The following is a 21372-nucleotide window of genomic DNA, read 5'->3' on the forward strand; positions in this document are numbered from 1 at the left end:
GCAGGGTCAAGCACTCCAGTCAGGAAATGCCTTCCTTCAGCTCCCTCATGTGCATGTGTTACAGTGCAGTCTGCCATTCCCCTGCCTCGTTCAGTGAGCAGGGTGGGCAATGCAAGCTGAATGCATAGCTGTTTGGTATTTCCACTGTTCCCGTCAGGAAACAGGTAGCCTGAGGCACTGTATTCTGCACTCCATCCAAACCTGACACCGGCTATAGAATCAGTGACTCCTCACGGGCTTCCCCACCATCCTTCCGGCCACAGTATCCCAGTGCCTCGTGGGCGTTAAGACACTTTTCTGTGCAGAAGCATGGGGAAGAAAGGTGGCACTGTTACCCCCGCTCCCAATGGGGAGCCGAGGCATGGAGCTGCAGCCAGAGCTGCCATGCTCCCATTCATTTTGGGTGTCCTGTGCAAGATGGTGAGGTTTGATTCTTGAGTCCTTGGCATTTTGTAACTTTTCAGAGCACAGCTCGTATTGACTTGTGTCCCATCTGTAAGCGCTGAGTGCTCTGTAGTCGTAGCCCCCAGGTCTTATGTTGCGCACTCTGAAAGTGAGGACCATGCCCTTAGTGGCCACTTGTGCACTTGTTGGTTGTGGGGCTTAACTGCCATCGTGCAGGAGCATGGTGCTGGGGGCAGGGAGGAGTCTGGTTCTCCAGAGTGCCATTGAACTTCCTTAACCCTGAGACCATTCTTTCGCTTCCTGCAATTCCCAGCCTCATTCAGTACACACCCTCCATCAAATCTGGAAGGGATCCTGCAGGGTCCCTTGTGCTCTGCACAGCCCTGATGCGTTCCTGAGGCTGTTCATCCTCTGCACCGACTGAACCCGAGTTCTGCGGAAAAGCAGTATGTGGGCACGTAATTAAGGAATGTTTCTGTATGGAAATGAAGCGTGCTCGCTGCAGACGTCTTCAGAGGCCTCTTGCATGGCCAAAATGGGGTAAGTTTTTGTGCAGATGGCAAGAGGCACAGCCGTGACACCCTAGCCAAAATCTCCAGGCCCCGCACCTGAGCATGAAGTTGTTAGAGTTTTTTGGTGAAGGGTTGTCAGCAGTTTTAATGTGTGGAAAACCAGGTATTTTCCCCCCAGCCTTGTTCTGGGAAATAGCTAAAACATTTCAGCTGAAACGTTCCCAAAAAAAAAAAAAACCCTGAAAGAGACTCTTGGCTTGGAAGATTGCAGCCTGAATGGTTGAAGTTTGGCCGTAGTTACCAGGACCTGAAAACTGGGTCTTGTAATAGAAAGCATTGGGCAACCTTAACTGAAAGCACAGCTACCAGCACTGCCGTGACATGGACCCTGCGCAGCAGGCGTGGGGGCAGCACTGTTACTGCCGGTAGTGGCATCTAGGGACCGTGTGGCTGAAGTACACACTGAGCAGGCCTGAGAATGAAGGGGCGGGATCTTCGTGCATGGGTTGTGGTGGGAGCTTCAGCCTGGAGGGGTGGGACAGGGCGGTGGGGCTGCTGCTTCCCCAGAGGGCACAGGGTTCGTTTTACAGCTTGGCGCTGCTTTGCAAACACTGACAAGCCAACAGGCTGGTCCCTCAGGAAGCTGTAAAAAGAAGAGCAGCAAAGGAGTGAATGTGTTGAAACGGAAGCCGCTCACTTCACGCAGCCTGGCCCATCAAAGGCTGCTTTCTCCAAATCTGCCTGTCTGCAGGCGTTGTCTCTCATTAGCTTCTACTCCAGGCATGAAGCGCTTGGGAAGGTTTGCTCTGGAGAGGCATGTTTCAAGCTGTCTGCTTGCATTTGCTGCCAGAGACATGCCCACCTCCGGCATGGGGGAAAGGGGCTGCCTTTCATGTGTTGTGAAGTTCTACCAGGACTCGCACTCCAGGCTGGAGTCAGTCTCTTGGGAAGCCCTGTTCTCACCTCCTCCCCCTTGTTAAATGCGTCTGACACGAGGAGGATCAGGCGCCTTCAGCTCCTGGGCAGCTGCTAGCAGCAGCATCCGCTGCCAGGGCAGAACACTCCCCTTGGCTGGATGCTGGCACGTGCCCAAAGGCTCACGGGCCCCTTCTGGTTGCACATTCCCACCCTGGCTGTCGCGGGGCAGCTGTGCCCCGGCTGGCATGGGTGCATGTTCCCTGCGCCCTTGGGGTCGCCAGCCAGTACTGTAACCACAGTGCCAGCTAACGCGATTGCAGATCTAGTCAGTGCAGTGTCTGCAAGCGCCAGGCATTTCTCTGTGCCCTCGTGCACCCCGCCGTGATCGCTGCAGAGGAGGGAGATTTCCTGACCGCTGGGTCTGTGTAGGCAAGGTATGATTGTCTCTGGTCCAGGCTGTGTGGGAGCCCTGCTTGGAGCGCACCTGTCTCAACGCCCTGATGATTATTTTAAACCAGGCTCTCGCGGGTTGTCTCCTGACCAAGCTCTGGATGGAAGGGCCGCCATCGTGCTGCTACATAAGATGCACATTGTGTTTGGACCTGGCTCCGGAGGCCTTGCAGAGACCATGGCTGTGCCGGTGTGACTGCAGCCGCTGTGGTGGAGGGCCGCCGCAGGAGCCCTGCCGAGCGGCCTGTGCAGGTGGAAGTGGCTGTGTCCCTGCTTTGACTGATGGGGCTTTTCAGGAAATTCCTCAGAACAACATTTTCTAAAAACGGCGGCTTCTTTCCACTGATATTTCCTGGAAAAGGCTGGAGTTAATTTTAAACTGCTGTCCTTTTCCCTTTCAGGGTGGAAGCACTCTGTGCGTGCCTTCAAGGCTAATGCCAGCCCCTTCTTTCTGGGGTTGTGCTGTAGTGCCATGCCCTGCTCTGCAGAAGCCGCTGGTCTTCAGAGCCAGCCTGTCTTGTCAGGGGTTGTGTCATGCTTGTGGCATCCAATAAAGGGTTCACTTCTGATCTCTTTGCAAAGTATTCTTCCTTGGGCTGCAGCTTCTGACCAGTGCCTCAAACTCAAAGGTTTGCACTGAAGCTGTCTTTCCGGATGTTTCCTTACCCAGCTTGGAGCCCTACTTGTCCGCCTGGGGCTGAGGGGGTTTCCATGCGCCAGGCACAAGCGCTGTCCTAGCGTGGATTCCAGGCCTGGGGACAGTGAGAGCAGGAGGCAGACAGACTCCCTGAGTGAGCAGGAGTGGGCTGGCCTGCTGTCCTAGGCAGGCCAGTCCCTCGGTGTCAGTGAGAGCACCGCTTCCTCTGTGGCTCTCGGGCAGGCTTGTGGCTTCGGGTGGGAATATGTCATTAATTTTTATACTTTCCCCTGTAAACCATCGACCCTTTTTATGATGTCATGAGGGATTCCTTAATTTTGCAGCTGCTTCCTGGTTACGTCAGAGAAGAGCCTCCCGTCCTGGAGCCCAGCACTGCTCTCCAGAACGGCTGGAAACAAATGAAGTGTTGAATATCTAATGGCTTCCACAGGGAGAGCAGCTCCATCCTCCCCAGGCCCCCGGCATTCCTCACCTTGTGGCCTCCCTCCTCTGAACAAGATGGTGTTTCAGCTCAGAGCGGCGGGAGCTGCGGCTGTCTTGGGGAGCGCTTGCCCTTGCAGCCGTGCTTGTCCTCTCCAGCGCCTTCCCCCGCGGGAGCCTGAGACTCTGGTTCTTGCGGTCAGAGCTCTTGCCCCCCTCTGGAGAAAGGCAGGAGCCAGGGGGCACTAGGAGCGCCCCCAGCCAAAGCATCTGCTCGTTCCCCATCATGGCCCTGCCGGGCGACAGCTGGGTCAGGTGAGACTGCCCTGCAGCCAGCAGCTCCTGTGTTACAGTCTGGCTTGTGTGTTGGGTGAGAGGCAGCCCGCGTCTGCACGGAAGTTGGAGCTAGATACCCCTCTGTCTGCTGAAGGTGGCAGTGCTGTGCCACGGGGCTCTTGCGCCCAGCTGCCCTGCCAGGGATGCTGCTGCTGGACGTGTGGGGTTGGGGCTCCTTGGCCCCGGTTGGGATGTGTGACTGGGGCAGGCTAGTGCCCCGAATCCCTGCACGGGGCTGGTGAGCGAGTGCCTGTACCTCCCTTATGCCTTGTGGGCAGATGAGCACGTGGCTGTGACTCGCCTGTTGCTGGCGAGAGTGCCCGTGACTCACAGGTTCTCCTCAGTGGGAGAGGGGACAGCAGGGAAATGCCCTGTGGCTGCAAACCTCTCTCCCTCTTTGTTGTTGGCTTGTGTTCCTGTCTGGTTTGTGTGCCGGCCGTCTCCACCTTCTCCTGCCGCCAGCTGCTGCTGCGGGGAGCCCAGTGCCTCAGCCGGCAGCCCCTGGTGCTCTCCTCCTTGCCCACTTCCTGCAGACAGGCAGATGCTGGTGGGCTGCTCAGGAGTTGTGCCAGCACTGTCTGGCTGCGGGTGACTCATGAGGAAAGCGCTCTTGTGTCTGAGTGATAAGAGAGCAAACAAATCGCCTGCAGGTGGTGTCAGCTTGGAGGTGACCAGCCTGGGCCTCCTTCCCCGCAGGGCAGCGCGGACTGGGAGCGCAGTGAATCAGTTGTCTTGTCTGTGCTTTCCCCAGCTGCTGCCAGAGCTGCTGACACATTGGCGAGGGTGCCTCGGGCCCGGCTCACCCGGCAGCACTGCGCTCGGCACTCCCCACTGTCCGCTGGCCAGTCCATTAAGTCAGCGCCTCAGGAATGCAGCAGGAGACCCGAGCTCCTCCCGGGCTGCCTCCGCTCATGGGCCTTTGCCACATCACCAGGGAGAGGAGCTTCCAGCAGCCACTTCCTGGGAGCAGCAGGTCACTGCCTGAGCATAGCTGCAGGCTGCCTGTCCCAGAGTCCCCCCTCACCCCAAGGGGAGCTTGGAGAGAGGCCGCACAAGACCTGTCTCACGGGTGCCTCTTGACCCTTGACTGGAGCAGCCTGAATCGCAGGGATCTGCTTCCCCTGGCATCTCGGCTGACGCTCTTCAGCCTGCTGTATTTAACTGCCAAGAGTTCGAGGGGCCTACTGATCCAGATGGACAAGGGAGGAAGCATCCCCATCTTCGCTAGGGCTGCTCACTTGCAAGCTCCAGGTAACGGGCTGCTCTGCACTGCTGCTGCCTCTAGAGAGCTTCGGATCAGAGCACCCGAGAGCACTCCCAGCCAGCCGCCTTGCCCTCTTCCTGGCAGCACCACCTACGGGCAGAGCTTGGCTGCACAGCAGGGAGGCTGTGTTGTCCTGCCAGCGCTCTTGCCTCAGTCATCCTCACAGGATTTCCTCCCAGGGCTGGCACCGGTGCAGCGGGGAGTGCCCCCGGCAGCCCCTTCCCCAGAATGCGACGGTTCCTTCTATTGCCTCTCTCTTCCCGTTCCCGTTTCCTGTGACTGGTCGCATCGCCCTGGCCAGGTCTGGCAGTGCCGTCCTGCACACCCTGGTGAGGGAGGGGATGTGTTTATCACTTTTCCTGGAGATTATCTGTTTAAGCACTCTCTGACAGTTACAATAACAAGGGCAGCGCGTTGTGTTTCCCAGCAAAAGGACACTCGCTGCTGAAAGATGTATAGCACTAATTAGAAATACATAACATCCGGCCACATGGCAACCTTCTCCCGGCCGCTCCACTTCCTGAGCTCAGACGACTTTGACGACAGTTGGTTTATGTTTTCCATGAATATAATGTTCTCCCAGAAGCGCAGCTTCTCCCGGTTACACAAGCCCCCCCCAGCCCAGGTAGATTTATGGTTGCAGAAAACTTGGGTCGGATGCTGGCTGAGCGTGAGTCAGAGCAAACCTAGCCCTGGTGTGGAGCAGAGCCAGGAGCCCAGGTAAGCAGCTTGTAGGGGGCGCTGCTGCAACGGAGCCAGCCTGCCCCATGCACTCCGCAACCTTTTGTTGGGGAACCAGGCTGGAGGGAGGGGATCCATGTGCCGTCTGTAGCATCCCTTGCCCTGTGCCGCCTCGCTGCACCTTGGCATTCTGCACAAGTGCCCTCCTACCCCTTAACCCCTGTTTCTTTGCTTACTGCCAGACTCCTTCTCCTAGTCTTCTTCTCCCTCCCCACCCCATGTCAGGCTCATGACCCGTCTGCATTTGAATCACGCAGCCTCTTGAGTGCCAGGAGGAGCATGTCTCTTGCCCTCAGTCCCACTGATCAGCCTGGAGCAGCTCGTGCAGAGGAAGTCCTCTCCTCCTGTGCTCCCTCTGCCCAGGACTGGAGCGGGCTGGCCGGCCCTGCGGGGATTCTGGTAACGCGTGGGAGCAGTGCAAAGTGGGTGCATGCTTGGTAAGGATGGAGTCCTTGGAGATCTCAGCTGCCCGTGGTTCTCTGGAGCCACGGGCCATCTGCAGAACTGGCAAGAGTGCAACTTGCCCACGTTAGGACAGATTTCCTGTGCAACAGGAAAAGGCATAGCCATGATACCAAGGTTACTCCTCTCAGAAGTCTACAGCTTTGAGGTTCTAGAGCTGTTCAAGGAAAAAGGTGGTGGTGATTTCTTTATATGGACAAAATAGTGTCTTTTACCTCATCCTGGAGCGCACAAGGTGGTTTCTCAGCATGTGCCAGGGCATGTGCTGGCTGGCTTCTTCAGCTCTTTGAGACGTGAGGCTAAAGGACAGGTCTTTTGGCCTCTGCATCCCTTTAAGTATGGGGACATCAGAATTGGTCAGATCAGCAACTTCCCTTTTGTTGTACTGGCTGGCAAAGTAGAGGCTGGCATGGGCCAGGGGCTGCTGCTCCTGACAGCTCCTCTCTTGCAGCCTCCACTCGTGTCCTCCAGGTTGCCACCTTGTTCGGAGGGGGCACTAGGGCATGTAGGAGCCGCTCTCCCAGCCATGCTGGGACACTGGGCCAAGTGGCAGCACCTTGTCCATGGTTCCTCTTCCAGTCTCCTCTTGCATGTGCACTCCTGCTGCTGTGTGATTACAGTGTAGTCAGTGCTGTGGGAGCCACCCTTCTGTCATCTTAAAGGAGGGTTGGCCCAAGGGAGTTTGTCTGGGGCTGCCAGGAAGGAACCTCTGTTTGCTTTGGTTTGTGCCCACAGTGATGGTGGGCAGCCCTGGCTCATGTGAATGCTATTCTGGTCACAGGAGAGCAGCTAGAATGTGTGGTGCACGGCAGAGAGCAGGTCCTCCTTCTCTCCCCAGGTGCCACTGCGGAGGTGGGGCTGGCCTTCCCTGGGGGTTTGCTGGGATGCATCGTACCTCCCAGCAGCAATGCCCCTCATTCAGCTGCGGGGAGGGATTAGAGGCCTCAGTGGGCTGCACAGCTCCTCACATCCATTGCTCCCATCTGCAGCGGTGTGGGAGAACTTTAGCTAAGGGATTGGTTGCTGTCCAGGGCAGGCTCAGCCAGTCTGCTGTGTGTGGGGGGTGCAGAGCCCCTGGCACTCAGGCCTCGCACACCTGGTTCCAAAGCACTGCACACGCACCTCTGGGGTCCCTGCATCTGCTCTGCTCTCACACTCGCCCTGCCCAGCCTCCACAGGGTAGAGGGCTCTGTTGTCCTGCCCAAGGACTGCACGTCACCAGGTTTCCCCCCGCTGTCTTGGTGCTTGGTGTAGGGCTGAGCCCCTGAGTGTCCCTTGCTGCAGGGGCACCAGTGCTGGCATGTCTCTCTTCCCTTCAGCTGCTGCACCACTGAGAGATGCAGAATACTAGGCTCAGGGGACCTGTGGTTCGACCCAGGCTAGCATCTCATGTCCTTTGGCATGGGTGCAGGGCTCTTAAAGAGCCCCGGGCCTTGCTCCATCCCCAGCCCCCAGCAGCTGGGAGCTGGCTGGACCTCTTGGGGATGGGGAGTTTCCTTTTGGCCCTGTCATGAGCTCCACTGGGTGAACTTTAAGGACAATTGGGGCCCCTTTCCCTTGCAATGATGAGACGGGGACAAGGCCCATGGCAGCTGAGCTGGAGGGGAAGGGGGATGTTCCTCACGCCTGCATGGCTGTGGTGCCCCGATCATTCCCTGGGGGAAGCTGGGTGGCCTGAATCGAGGCTCCGCACCAGCTAGGCTAGTTTACGGCAGCATGGCTGCATGTGAATCAGTGCATGTACTGTGACTGTGACCGCCTTGTCCCAGGGCCAAGACTGCTTACTGGGAATGGCCCAGACTCAGCTCCCATCACTCCTTCTGCTTTTGCTGTTGCCTGCTTTGTGAGAGAGTTTCTGCTTCTCATACGGTGGAGCCATGAGCCCTCTGGTTCCAGCCTGGGCACCTCCAGCAGCTTTGGGTGATGGGAGTGGCTGGAGCCATGGCATAGCACAGTGGGCATGGCCAGGGCTTGTTCTCTGGGGTCAGCTCTGGACCATGTGGAGTTAACCATTGCGCTCCCAGCTATGAGGGACCCAAGCGTTGCATTGGATTTCTGTTCTGATTGGGGCTTTCTTGCAGTGGGGAAGGAGCCCATCGGCACCAGTTGGCCCTGGATCTATGATGGCACTGCACCCTGCTCTGCCTTTATGCCCCCTCCCACTGCAGCCCTGTGGGCTTTGCAACGATCTCACCCCGTGCTCGTTCCAGGGTAGTTAATGAGCAGGACTTGCGTTGGGCAACAGGGCAGCGAGCTTCCTCAGAGCAGGTGGGCATGAGTCAGACGTGGAACTTGCTGGCCCTTTGGAGCTGTCTGTTGAAACCCCCCGCGCTTCCAAAGGGGCAGTGTCGTGTGCCTTCATCGTCATCCTCTCTAATGTGCATGGAGCGTCTTCCCTCCTGGGTGATCCCAGGGTGCAGCCACCACTTGGCTGGGCAACATTGTGCAGCTGTTTATGATGGGAAGTGAAGACGACTAGTTCCTACTTGGAACTGGAACGGAGGGATTCTCGGGAAGCCGAATGTAACGTTGACGGGGAGGGTGGCCAGGACACAAGGGCAAAGCTCCCACTTGGGGAAAGGTTTCGTGAGAGGGATTTGCTGTCCGACAGTGGTTGCAGCCTTCATTTTATGCTTCTTCCAGAGACTGACATCCCTTGCAGCACAGCACATCCTGCCAGCACCAGTTCATGTGGACCCAGCAGGGAGAGCACTCCCAAGCTCACTAGGGGTCGAACCATGAAGTTAGGTAGTAAGTTTAAAACTAACAAAAATAAGTAATTTTTCACCCGGCTCATCATTGAAGTGTGGCACTTGTTGCCACAAGATGTGGTGGAAGTGACAGTTTAGCCAGGCTCCAAAAGGGCTCGGACACATTCTGGGAGGCAAGGGGCATCGGTAGGTATTGAGCAGGGAAGTGAGGGGCACGGCCTTTGAATCCGATCTTCCTAGACCTTAAATGCCGGAGGCTGCAAGTCAGAGAAATGTGGGTAAAACCCGGCTCAGATGCAGGTCACTCCCTTCCAGCCTCCGCTTTCTGCTGCAGTGTGACACAGGAGATGGGGCAAGAGGGGACCGAGGGTCTGACCCAGGACATGGTAGTTCTTATGGCCCTGTTTTCTTAAGCTGCATGTGCTGGGCAGTGGGGGAGGTCACCCCTCCAGCTGCCAACCTTGCTGGCTCCTGGTTGTGAATCTCCCATGCCGCTCCAGGTGAAATAATTAGTCTGGAATGGGGCAGGCCGTAGCACCTGGCTGAGCTCCACGGCTGGCCGCAGCAAGGAGGTTCTTCTAGTTGTCCCACCTTTTCTTCTGCCTCATTGGCTTTACTGGCCTTTTTATGGATGTATACCATAGTAGATGGGGGCCGTGGTCAAGGAGCATGTGACTGTTCAGGTGGCAGCCAGGAAGAGGACACTTCACCCTGAACCTTTTTGCTGCCTCTCACTTGACTCATGCCAGCACTGGCACAGCCTGGGTATCTTGCCCACTCACGGTCGCTATACCAAGCACCTTGCTTGGCTTCAGCCACCTCCCGCCGCAGCAGTTTGGTGCTGGGGGCTATGCAGCTGGTGCTGCGTGGGCAGCCCAGTGTGAAAGCATAGGGGGCTGCTGGGGCCAGGCTGACGCTTCACGCATGGGATTGCCTGGAAAACTCAAATGGTCCATGCAGGCATCCACTGCCTGCTCCCTCTGAACAGGCCCCTTCTTCCCATGCGCTTCCCGGCCCCTGGCAGGCGGCTTCATGGCCTTTTGCCCTCTCCATGGGGCTCTGTCCAAAACGGGCAGAGAATAGTGTCGTGAGCAGTGCGATGCTGGAATCGCCCTTCCCCAGTTCACCCTCTGCAAGGCAGGCAGTGCCCACTGGGCCCTGCTCTGTGCAGCTCACTTGAGCCATGCTTGCCGCACTTGGCCGCCTGAGAATAGTTTCTGGCTGAGCGTAGCTGCATGGAGGGGATGGGAAGAGCTGTGGTCGTGTGGCACTGGCTTGAGTAACAGCTTCAATTAAGGCCTCTTGACAAGCTGCTGTGTGACTGGTGAGCTAATGGGAGGAGCCCCCTGCTCAGCAGGGACAGAAATCAAACGTGCAGCTAATTATCCTTTTAGCACTTCAGAATTCTCCCCCTTTGCAGGAGGAATTAGCATCTGAGTGGCAGCTTCTGTGCTGGGAGCCCTCAGCCCTGGCCCAGTCCCCAGCCCGGCTGGCAAGGCCCTGCAGGCTTTGTGGCACTGATGGGACAGTGGCAGCCTGGGCTGGGACCCCTCCCAGCCACTCCTCAACTAAACTAGGCCAGCTCCTCCCCTCCTACCTGGGTTTGATGTTGAGCATGGGGGTGGCTTTCACCTTGGGGTGGGGGGTGGGGGGGCCTTCCCCCTGTGGCTGCCTGGAGCCTTGCCATGCTGGTCGGATAGGGTCACGGTCTGTGTGCACAAGGTGGGGGACCTGGAGCTTCCTGGGCCCGAGCTGATCACTCCTCTTTCTGTCTCCACAGCGTGCCTGTCAGAGGAGTGTCGCTCCGTGATCCAGGAGCAAGCCACAGCCCTGGGCCTGGCCATGTTCTCCCTGCTGGTGAGGCGCTGTACCAGCCTACTGAAGGAGTCTACCCGAGGTAAGGGGAGCTGCCTGCAGCATGGCACTGCCAGGACCTGCCAGCTTGCATCCTCCGGCCCACCGCAGCAGCCTCTCCCTGGCGCCAGCTCAGCCTCACTTCTCACAGGCCCTTTGGCTTCTACCCCAGGTTTCTTTCTTTGCAGTTACCTGTCTCTGGCTTTGGGCTACGCGAGGACTCCCTGCATGACTGCTTGTGCAGACAAGGGCAGGACTGGCCCAGCACTAGGGAGAGAGGCAGGGAAAGGGAAGAGCTCTGGGGCTTAGCCCTTCACACCCATCCTGTCACCTGGCGGACTTTGCAGTACCAAGACCTAGGACCCCTGGCCTCCTTGACTCACTCTGGTCCCAACTACTCCATAATGGGGGCACTGAGGCATTGCCCTGGCCATGGCTCAGTCCTTGCGTTTGGAGGGGTGGCTGGTAGTTTGGTGCATCTCTGGGCCCAGGGGCACCTGGCCTCTCTTTTGCATCCTACACTACCCAGGAGGGAGGGATCCCATGCAGCTGGCTCTGGGAAGGGTGCAGCCTGGCCCATTTTCCTTGTCTCATCTCCACAGCTCAGTCCCAAGAGGAGGAGCAGGAACCTGAGCAAGAGGTCACAGAGGATGACATCAAGGTCTCTGCCTTGCCCCAGGATCTGAAGGAGTTGCTCCCCAGCGTGAAGGTCTGGTCAGACTGGATGCTCGGCCACCCGGACACCTGGAACCCCCCTCCCACCTCCTTCGAGCTGCCCAAACAGTATGTGAACTCTTCTGCTCTTTTGCGTGTGCCCACCCCCAGGCAACTTCTGAGACTCCTTGTCCCTGCTGCTGCACTTGCTGCCTGCATGTGGGGTGCTCTGTTGCCACAGCACACTTGGCCTGTGTGAGGACCCTGGCATGTTGCCCTTTGCATGTAGACGCAGCCTCCTCATAGAGTGTGTGTGCATGCTGACATCCTGACCCGACGTGGAAGGGGTGGGGCAACAGGGAGCTTGCCCTGTAGCAAGGGCAGCAGGCTGGGAGCACGTGGGAGGTGGCGTCATTAACCTGGCTGGCTCCCCTTTGCTCATTAGTGTGTTGCTGGGGCTGACGGGTCAGCTGGGTTTCAAGCTTTGCTTAGGTTGCCTCTGCAGTTCCTGGGGTGCCTCTCCACTGGGCCCTGTGCCAGCCCCACCACATGCTTAGCCTGGGAATGGAGTCTGCGCTCAGTGGAGCGGGCCCATCGCGTTCTACTCATCAGCCGTAAGACTAGACCTATGGCAGACTTTGTGCAGGCTGGGCCTGGTTCAGGGCCATCCAGAATAACGCCCCCTTTTTGTCTGGAAGCAGCTGGTCTCTGCCCCCGCAATTCGGGAAGGGTTAATTCTCTAAACTGGCCGATTCCATCCCATTAGTCCATAATGCGGACTAAGCAATTTGCATATTTTTGGACAGAAAAGTACACGAAGGGGCCAAGTATGGAGTGTGCGAGGCAACGACTGAGCATGCTCCGTAGCTGCTTTCCCGCAGGAGTTTCCATCTGCCTCCGGTACTCCGGATCCAGAGCCTGAAATCACGTCTCTTTGTTAATCCAGGGGAGCCAGAACTCAGGGTGATGGGAAGGCGCATTAAGAGTAATCCAGCAAAGTGGCTTAGCCATTAATGGGTCCCCGCTCCGTGCGTCAGGTCCAGTCCCGTGCTCCTGTTTTATTGCCTCCACTCCAGTTCTTTTTCATTTGGCTGAGGAAATGGAAATCTCACACAGGAAGTGCTGGGCCTCATTTTGTGGAGATGGAGTCTGTTTTCTGTTTGTCGGCTGCTCAATGTGGGACCGTTGCCTGCTCATGTGAACTGCTGCCCATCTTTGGGCAGGAACTCAAACTCAGAGGGGTCACGTGAGCAGGCTCACACCAATCCCGCACTCCCCTCGCGCTGCCTGTGCCGGGAGCCGCCAGGCCCTCCGCGCCGGGCAGGCCTCAAGATGGAATCTCTGATTGGGCTCACGCAGCCAGCACACCACGCTCCAGGGAAGAGCTGCCTCCTCCGCGGTCAGGGCGCAGACTTGGGGTGGCGTCTCATGTGGGGACTGGGCCACTTTGGCTCTAGGCATCCTAGCAGGTGCAGGCTCCCACAGTCCTGTCTCGCAGGAGGAGGTCATCACCCAGCCCCAAGGAGGTCGTGGAAGCACATGGAGGTCAAGGAGCACATGGAAGTGCAGACCTTGGACCATGGGCAGCTGTTGGGTGTGGGCCCCACCACAGTGAGCCTCTGCCCTGCCCAGCACTGGCTGCAGGGTGGAGTCTAACTGAGCTTCATGGTGTGGTGGTGGTGGTGGCTCAACAGGCCCAGCCACTTCCCCTGCCTCACTTTCTCACTGCCCATCTCTGCCCAGCTCCAGTCCCATCACTGTGCTGGATGACAGCCCGTTCAGACCGGGCTCTGTGACTTTCGTGGCTTTTCTCTGTTCCATCTTTGGGGTTTGCCCATTCATTCTTTTATCTAGTGTGCCTTTGCTTGGATCCCAGCACCCTTGTGCGCTGGAGGTTCACGACCACATTTGAGAAACAGACTGTATTTCTGGCACCATCTCTCCATTCTAGTGGAGCCAGCAAAGCTACCTGGCACAACCTCCTCCCCCAAATTTTCACACATCTTGTTGAGGGCAGACTGGGGAAGCAGCGACACTGGGTTGGCATTCTTGCTGTATGCTGGCACAAGCCTACATGGTAGTTGTGGGCCTGTGCAGTCAACAGGCAGAGCTTCCAAGCCTAAGGCTCTTGGCAAATGGTGTGAAGACGGCTGGTGGGTAAAGCAAAAGCAGAGCAGCAAGCGTGCTGGGGGTGCCAAGCACAAGGACAGGATGAGTTTGGGGAAGGATGTGTGAGCATACCAAAGGCAGGTGGGTAAGGAGGTGGTGTGACATCAAATACACGGTGGGCTTAGCTCGTGGCTGGGGCAAGGGGACAGCCCATGAGCCTTCCCCCCATGGTGAGCACTGGTGTGGCACCCTTCCCTTCCATGCTGCCTGCTCAGGGCTGACTGGGACCTGGCCAGTTAGCGCTACTTCACCATTGCCTTCAGAGTCTCCTGTGGGCTCTGAACTAGGGGGTGTCCTGGAGGCCCAGCATGGAATCTGTACACCCCGAATAGCCCAGCCCCAGTACAGCAACCCTGCCCAGGGCTGGATCCCCCATGTGGTGACCCCTCCCAGCAGCTCACCCAGCTTTGGGGTCTGGACCAGCAGAGTGGCCTGTCGAGACTGGCCATGGAGGCCAGGATGATGAGGTGGTGCATCCCGAGGCCCCTGCTCATGCTGCCTTCTCCCTGTTCGTGATCACTTGTGCTCAGCGAGAGTGCTGGGGGACTTTGAGAATGCCTAAACTCAGCCCAGCTGTGGCAGTTGGTTTATTGCTTTCAGCTGGTACTTGAACCCAGGTCCTGGTCTTGGAGTCTTTCCCAGGTTTAATCCCCGGAGCTTTCTCTGCAGCTGTATGACACTGCGCTGACCCCGAATGAGGATAGGAAAATAGAACCGGTGCCAAGCCAGAGTCTCTTTTTCATTTGGAGTCTGGCTGTCTGCCCATGACCAGGGTTACATAATGGGAAACATAGCTGGGGCTCTGGAGAGCCCGCGTTTCACCACGCTGCCCAGACCTTCGCATTCTGATGCTATATATCTTCCTAATTGTAGCTCGGATGCATTTATCACACTGCTGGATTTGAGTCCTTACATTAAAAAAAAACACCAAATTCCTCCATTCCCTGCTTTCCCTGCTGGACAGAGATGGGGGAAAAGGTGTGAGGGGTAAATGCTGTGTTCAGCTCCAGCCGCGGTGTTGAGCGTCCCAGCAGCAGGGCTCCGTGAACAGGAGAGGGGAGCCAAGAGGCAGGATCTCAGGGGTCCTGCCCCTGGATGGGGAAGGAGCCCCGGCCCTCAACAGCTGTCCTGTCCACAGCCAAGGGCTTGGGCTCCCTGTGTGGCCAGGGAAAGGCAGCTCTTTTCCAAAGAACCACCTCACTTGGTCCACAGGGCACTGAACAGATGACCTGTATTCCTCTTAGAGCTCACATGCATGTGTCTGAGAGCCCTCTCCTCCAGCTGCCTGGGAGAAGTGCCTAGCAAGGGCCTCCGTGGTTTCCATCTTGGGTTGCAGTTCCTGGGTGGGGGCTGGAGCCTCCTGATGGTTGCACAGCTGTGCCATAAAGCAACAAGACATCTGCATTGGGGATCCCACTCCAGAGGGGCTCCTGGAAAAGGGAGCATGTCCCAGTCCCTTTGGCTGCTCAGGGCACTCCTCTGAGTGCCAGGACTCACTCTTTCTGCATGCAGGTTATTGCAGAGCACACCTGTATTGGGACTGAGGAGCAGGGCAATAGCAGCTTCATCTCATCTGGTCTGTCCCCCAAACTGTCCTCTCAAGCAGGCATCCTACAGGATGTAGTCCAAGAGGCAAAAGCGGGAGGGAGAGCTGCTAGAGCTGAGATGTGAGCAGCACACATGCTGATGGAGAGGAGAAGGGCAAAGGGCAATGCCAGAGCTAAAGATGGTGAAAACAGAGGGGAGGTCTGTGTCAAGGAAGGTCCTGAAGAGCCTGGGCTGCTGTTGCCCAGGGCGAGCACAGCAGCCCTCAGGGCATGGCCACAGGAACAGAGACAGGCTAGGAAGGGTAGGCACAAAGATGCACAGATGCCCCCCTGAAAGCAGGCTGCATCTTGCTGCAGTGAGGAATCCAGAGAGCCAGTGTTGAAACGTCAGAGCTGGTGGGGCCGTGCCAGCTGGACAGTTGGCACCAGGCTGACCTGGCCAATCTGCTTTCCTGGTGGGGCAGAGGGAGAGCCTCTGACTGCTGTCAGCTGCCTGCAGCCACAAAACAGGGATGGTTTAAACCCGTTGGTCAAAGTCTTAGATGGGTCAAGCGCCTTCTTCCAGGAGTCTGGAAGAGTCTGCCTGGATTCTTGTCTCATGCCGGAGCTTTATAGAAGTGGTCTTAGGATGACAGCACCCACAGGCCTCAACATAGGTACCGAGGCACTGCTAAGCCTGGCTAGAGACTGAATGGACAAACCTTTTGACTCTGGCGTGGCGCAGCGTATGCTGACTACCACAATTGCCATGTATCAAAGACACCAGGGCGTATCGTTGGTGTCAGTCTGCCTGTTGAGAACGAGAGGAGGAGAGTCCAGGAGAACAGAGCCAAGGATTGGAGCCTGCCCCATGGTCTTGCGTTGCAGAGGGAGCTCAGCGCAGCCGGAGGTTTGCGAGCAGAAGCTTTGGCAAGCAACAGCAGGGCCTCTCCAGCCATGGGAGAAGGGCAGGTCCTCTGGCACCTTGACCCACAGACTTGTCTTAACAGTTTCTTTAGCACAGCCCAGCAGCACCGATCCCTGCAGCCAGGCCCTGAAGCTGGATGCAGGGACTGTGGGCAGGGTGGTTCTTAGGCTTGGGCTAGGCAGGGAGGTGGAGTGGGCTAGAGCAGCTGCTTGCGGCGCTGGCCTCTGTGAGCTTGTCCCCCAAGCCCCTCGGGTTTTCTTTTTTGAACTCTCCCAGGTTCTGTGCATCTGAGTTGCCTGGCTTGGCTACCAGCCCTAGAGCACACAGGCGCCGCGGGCAGCCTGGCTCTCGCAGGAAGGGCTCTGGGCAGCAGTCTGGGTGAGTGGTGATTGGGAAGAACTCCTGCCTCCGATGTCTTTTGTTCCCTGTTGGGGAGCTGCTTTTGTTTTGGCTTCCCGGGGCTGGAAGGGGAGGAGGAAGCCGAGGCCTCTGAAACACTATGTGGAGTCGGAGGGTCTGGGTGCCCTCTTGGCTCAGACTGCCCCAGCCCTTGCCTCCGGGCTGGTTTCCTCTCGCAGCCTTTGCCGGGGCAGACTGGTCTGCCGCACCAGCCGCCTCGAGCCCCGTTCACCCCGGGAGCAGAGAGGCCCAAGTCGTTTGCCATCTGTCCCGCGCTCTGATCTCGGTGGCTCGGGAACACAATGCAGGGCTTCTTTCGCTGCGCTCTTTCCGGGTTTGTTCTGCAGCTGTGGAGCTCGACTGCTAGTGTTTAAACAAGCTGGTATTACACAGGAAACGGCCACCTCCACCGGCCCCCGCAGGCTTGTAACATGGGGTCACCGTGCTGGATATTAATCACCAGGCAGCCTGCTCCCCCAGTGAAGACGGTGGCTTATGGGAGAGCGCTGCACGGCTTTGGGCCGGGTCTGGGAGGGATTCCGTGGGTGTTGGGCCTAATCCCTCGCCTTGGTGTGTGCGTTCGCCAGCGCCGGCTGTTCTTCCTAGGCGGCAGCCTGCGCCTGCGTCCTCGCGCACTCAGACCTGACCCGCTGCATGCCCAGGCCACGGGTCTCACTGTCCTAGCACAGTCCCGTCGCCAGCCCTGGTGGGGAGGGGCCCTTTGACCGGGGAAGCGACTCAAGGCCCTGGGTGCTGTCGTTCGCACCGCTGGCCCCGGCCCGGGCTGCATCCTGCAGCTGCGCCGCACTCGCACTGACAGCCACATTAAACCTGGAATTCTGAGGCAATAAAAAGTAAATGAACTCTTATTTCTCCCCTGTCCTGGTGGAATAAGTAAGTGCACATGCACCGGCGGGGAAGGGAAGGGAGGGAGCCCTGCTTCTGAGGAGAGACCATGCGTTCACCTCGGCTTTGCTTCCTCCGTCAAAGGTGTCGTGAACCTCATCCCCTTCTCTGGGCCAGCGCGCTGGTGCCTCCGTCCCGGCTGCTCTGCCGATCTCCCTCCGGGGGAGTCCTGTGCGTGGGAGCTCTGGATCGTGACAGTGCAGTCATGGTGACACAGGCCAGTGATGGACAGCACTGAGGAGGTGACCGTCCCCGAAGCAGCACAAGCGATGGGGAGCAGCCGCCCAGAAGGGGAAGGGGCAGGATTGTCAGATGCTCTCTGCCCAGTCCATGTCACAGGAGAGGACTAAGCGAAGACAAATGGTCCCTTCTGTCTTCTCCCTTCCTGCCAGGCCTCTCTGTGCGCTCTGTGGTGCATGCACCGGAGGAGACAGCCCAGCCCCTGACCACGGCAGAGTGAAGGGAGCCCGGAGGGGAACTCTAACCTGCAAAAGGGAAGCAGGCTTAAGCAGACTGGAAGGGCTGGTGGCAGCTCCTTGCAGGGGGAGTGCTGGGGGCAGCGGTTGGGTTGGAAGGGCAAGCTCTGGGGAGCACCAGGGCAGCAGGTGGAGGCTGTGTGCAGAGCCTGGCTCGTTGATGCACCAGGTTTGATAGCTATGGCGCCGTGACCAGTGTGACCTGTACTGGGTGCGTGCGCCCAGTCCATGGGGGGGCAAGACCGTGCAAGGAGCTCTCGGCATGGCGCTGTGCCATCGTCCCCTCCTTAGCGGCACGCTGCGGACCATGGTCCTTCCCCAGCACATGGGGGCAGGAGTCTCCCTGCGCGTCCCCCAGCCAATGCCTGAAGCCTTTGCCCTTCCTTGCGTGCCACGGCTCTTCTCGCCACTGACCAACGTGTGCTGGAGCCGCCGGCTCTAGCTGGGCCCCGCCAGCGCTGTGTGACCGGACTCAGGCAGCGGAGCCGAGCTGCCAGCAGGGCACTGGGGGAGGGCTGAGCCTCGCAGCCCTGCGCGTCTCCCATGGGCAGAGCTCGCCTTGGAGGTGGCCCAGAGCAGCCCTATCACATCCGGTGCTTGTCTCTGCAGCTTGGGCCGGAGGATAAACTATCAGCCGTGGGGCAGTGGATCATTCCTCTTATTATTTTCTTCTTTGCAGATAGGGGTCGTGGAAAGTTCAGTTCCTTTTAACCCTCACGGCTCTGTTTATTTTCCAGCTGGTAGCACAAGCGCAGCGTTTCCCATTACATCACAAAGGGCCTCGGACAGACCCCTCCGCAAAATGGGTTGCGACTGTTTATTTTTTATTCCCCTATTGAAACGTTTCTGATGGCTGGACCTGGCTGAGCCAGGCTTTTTGAAGGAGCCTTGTCCTAGGGGCAGCGCAGACCCACTCCTGTCCTGCACGCCAGTCGGGCCCAGCTCCGGGACGTGGGCGACGTTGCGCTACATGTGCACTGATGATGTGCCGGGCTTTGATTAATGGCAGCTCATTCCGCCCCGCTCCCAGGACGCTCTTGAAAACAAGATGTTTCATTTCAGCCTGCTCTCCTGGTCCGCTGCTTCCCGTAAATAACCCAGCCAGGCTCTTGTCCACCTGGAGCAGCTCACAGAGCGGGGCCTCGCTCCAGCTCTGCGGCCACTTTGGCCATGAAGGCCAGCGCGGGCATCTCTCTTCACAGCTGCGTCTTGCATGCACCTCCCCTGGGCAGTATGCGGGGATCCAGCTGTCTCTGGGACCCAATCGGGTGCAGGACCCAGCCCAGCAGGCCCTGGGCACAGCTGTCTTCCTGCCTCCGTCTGTCTCCCTGCAGTTCTTCCACCTAGTTTCCTTCTGAAAGAAATGCTTGTATAAAGTAACACAAAAAGTGGAAGGAAGCAGCTTCGGGCAAGCCACTGAGCATGGCTGGAGGCCTGGTCTGCTGGCTGGAGCCCGCTCTGGTGCTGGCGTGCGTATTCACCCTGCCCCTTCCTTGGGTCACTCTTGCCTGCCTGCAGAGAGGAGCTGAGCTCACTGGCACACACTCGAGGCCCCTGGTTCACACTCTGGTCTGTGCACATCAGTGGCGCTCAAGGAAGGTGAGACACCGCAGAGGCAGCTTTGCAGGTCGCTTGCAAGTGTTGAAACTGTGGCCCAGAGCAAAGAAAATGTCACAGCCCATGACTCGGGTTGAAAGACAAAGCCCCTGAGCTCTGGCACGCTGCTGCAGCCTCACATTTCAGAGGCTGACCAGAGCTTCCAGCTGCACTTCGAGAGACAGTCGGGCTGTCCGGGGAAGGCCAGCCCTGGTTGTCACTGGCTTCGGGAGGGTCTGCCCCAGGGGCTGAAGCTGTAGCTGAGCCCTAAGCGGACAGGAGGATGGGGTCATGGGGGCCAGGTGGGAGCTGGCCTGGCCTACACTTAACCAGGCCCCTCCTTACACTGCCCAGCAGGGCAGCCTTCCTTCCCAGAAGGTTTGTAAATTGAGTAACCCAGAGCATTTCCCCATCTGGAAGGAGCTGGATTGTTTTCAGTGCTGCCTGGGGCTTTGGGTGGGGAAGATAATTCCCCATGTTTCTTGCCCTCCCTGTACCAGGCTGAGGCTTGCAGGGGTGGGCTCTGCCATGAATGGAAGGGGGATCCCGGGAGCTGCCTACCCCAGCAGCATTGAGTAAGAGAAAGGGGAGGCTTGTGCAAGGAAGAGCTGGGGCTTGGTGAGTGTTAGACCCCATCTCAGGCTTGGCATCTGTGCTGCAGTGTCTGGAGTCCTGTCCCACGGGACACACGCCATCACTAGGTGCTGTGTGCTGGCGGTGCATGGTGCCATGCCTGCCCTCGCCTCCCTGGCACTTGCTGCAGTGGTGCAGAGAAGCCCAGCATGTTGCACGCCCCAGTTGCTTACATCTCTCCTTTGTGTTCCCAGGGTCTCGGTGGACGTGTGGGTGACGCTGGCTGACTTCTGTAACATCCTGACCACGGTGAATCAGTCAGAGGTGCCATTGTACAAGGACCCGGATGAAGACCTTGCCCTGCTCAGCCTGGAAGAGGATCGGCTCCTGTCGGGCTTCGTCCCCCTGCTCGCTGCCCCCCAGGAGCCCTGCTACGTGGAGAAAACCTCGGACAAGGTCAGCACGAGGCCAAACATCCCCCCTCAATTCCTCCAGACTTTTATTCTTGGGAAGTTTTCTGTGCAAACGGAACACGATTAAGTCATTGAGAAGGGTGTTAAGGGAAAATATCGACCTTTTAGCCGCTGACATCCAGCTCTGTGTCATGAAAACCCCTCTCGACTTCCTCTGGTGTGTGTGTGTGCTCGCTGGCATGTTGTATATACGATCATTTCCTCACTTGTTTAAATAGTGCAGCTTGTGTTGGCAGCGCTCGCACTCCACTCCAAATGGTTTGCATCATGCTTAAAGCACCCTCCCCCTCCCCCCGGCCACAAAACTCCACGTTAGGAAAGCAGCCAGGGCTTTTTTCCTTCTCTAAAGAGGAGAGTGATAAATAGGTGACTAGAGAGAAGCAGACACCATGTGTTAACGTACAAAAGGCTTTTAGGAATATGAAGCATTCCCCACTGCCTGCTTGCTATTTTCCTTTCTTTGCTTGAGGAGCCCGTTGTAGCCTGAGCTTTCCCTCCGCTGTTTGTTTTTAGAATCATGAAATCAGTTCCCCTGTTGATGTGGGGCCTTGGGTCTCCTCTTTGCCACCACCTGGTCAGGAGGGGCGAGGGGGCCGCTCTCGGAGAGCGTGCCAGCATTGTCCATGGGAGCACCTGGCGGGCTGGGTAGGGGCAAGCGGTGCTCATGCTGGGTCCCTCTGGGGCAGGGCAGGGGTCAGCTTCCTGCAGACATTGTGCGGGCCATCTCATGGGGTAAGGGTGCCGTTGCTTTCCCAGGAGGCCGTTGTGGCACTTCCCTGAGCAGAGAGCACTTTGCGCTGAGAGCTCCCAGGGACACTGGAGCTGGAGCACGGCCCTCGAGGTGCATTCCCAGGTGTCACTTCTTGCCCTGTTCCTGAAACAACCGTGAGAACTCTGGGGCTCTGGCGGGGGGAGAACCTGAGAGGTGCTAATTTCCGTTT

At 57.9% G+C, this 21372-nt stretch overlaps 1 protein-coding gene across 1 annotated transcript in view; it reads left to right on the plus strand.

Moving 5' to 3' along the window:
* SMG6 (SMG6 nonsense mediated mRNA decay factor) overlaps window positions 1-21372 on the plus strand; it is a 113589-nt gene that overhangs the window by 44943 nt on the left and 47274 nt on the right. Inside the window, exons 11-13 of the mRNA XM_090025929.1 lie at window positions 10658-10774; window positions 11334-11514; window positions 20213-20414. Of these exons, the coding sequence (XP_089882055.1) occupies window positions 10658-10774; window positions 11334-11514; window positions 20213-20414 (500 nt within the window). The remainder of the gene's footprint in view (window positions 1-10657; window positions 10775-11333; window positions 11515-20212; window positions 20415-21372) is intronic.

Source organism: Crocodylus siamensis, chromosome 13 (assembly GCF_052110815.1).
Source record: "Crocodylus siamensis isolate JL-2025a chromosome 13, ASM5211081v1, whole genome shotgun sequence".
Lineage (NCBI taxonomy): Eukaryota > Metazoa > Chordata > Crocodylia > Crocodylidae > Crocodylus > Crocodylus siamensis.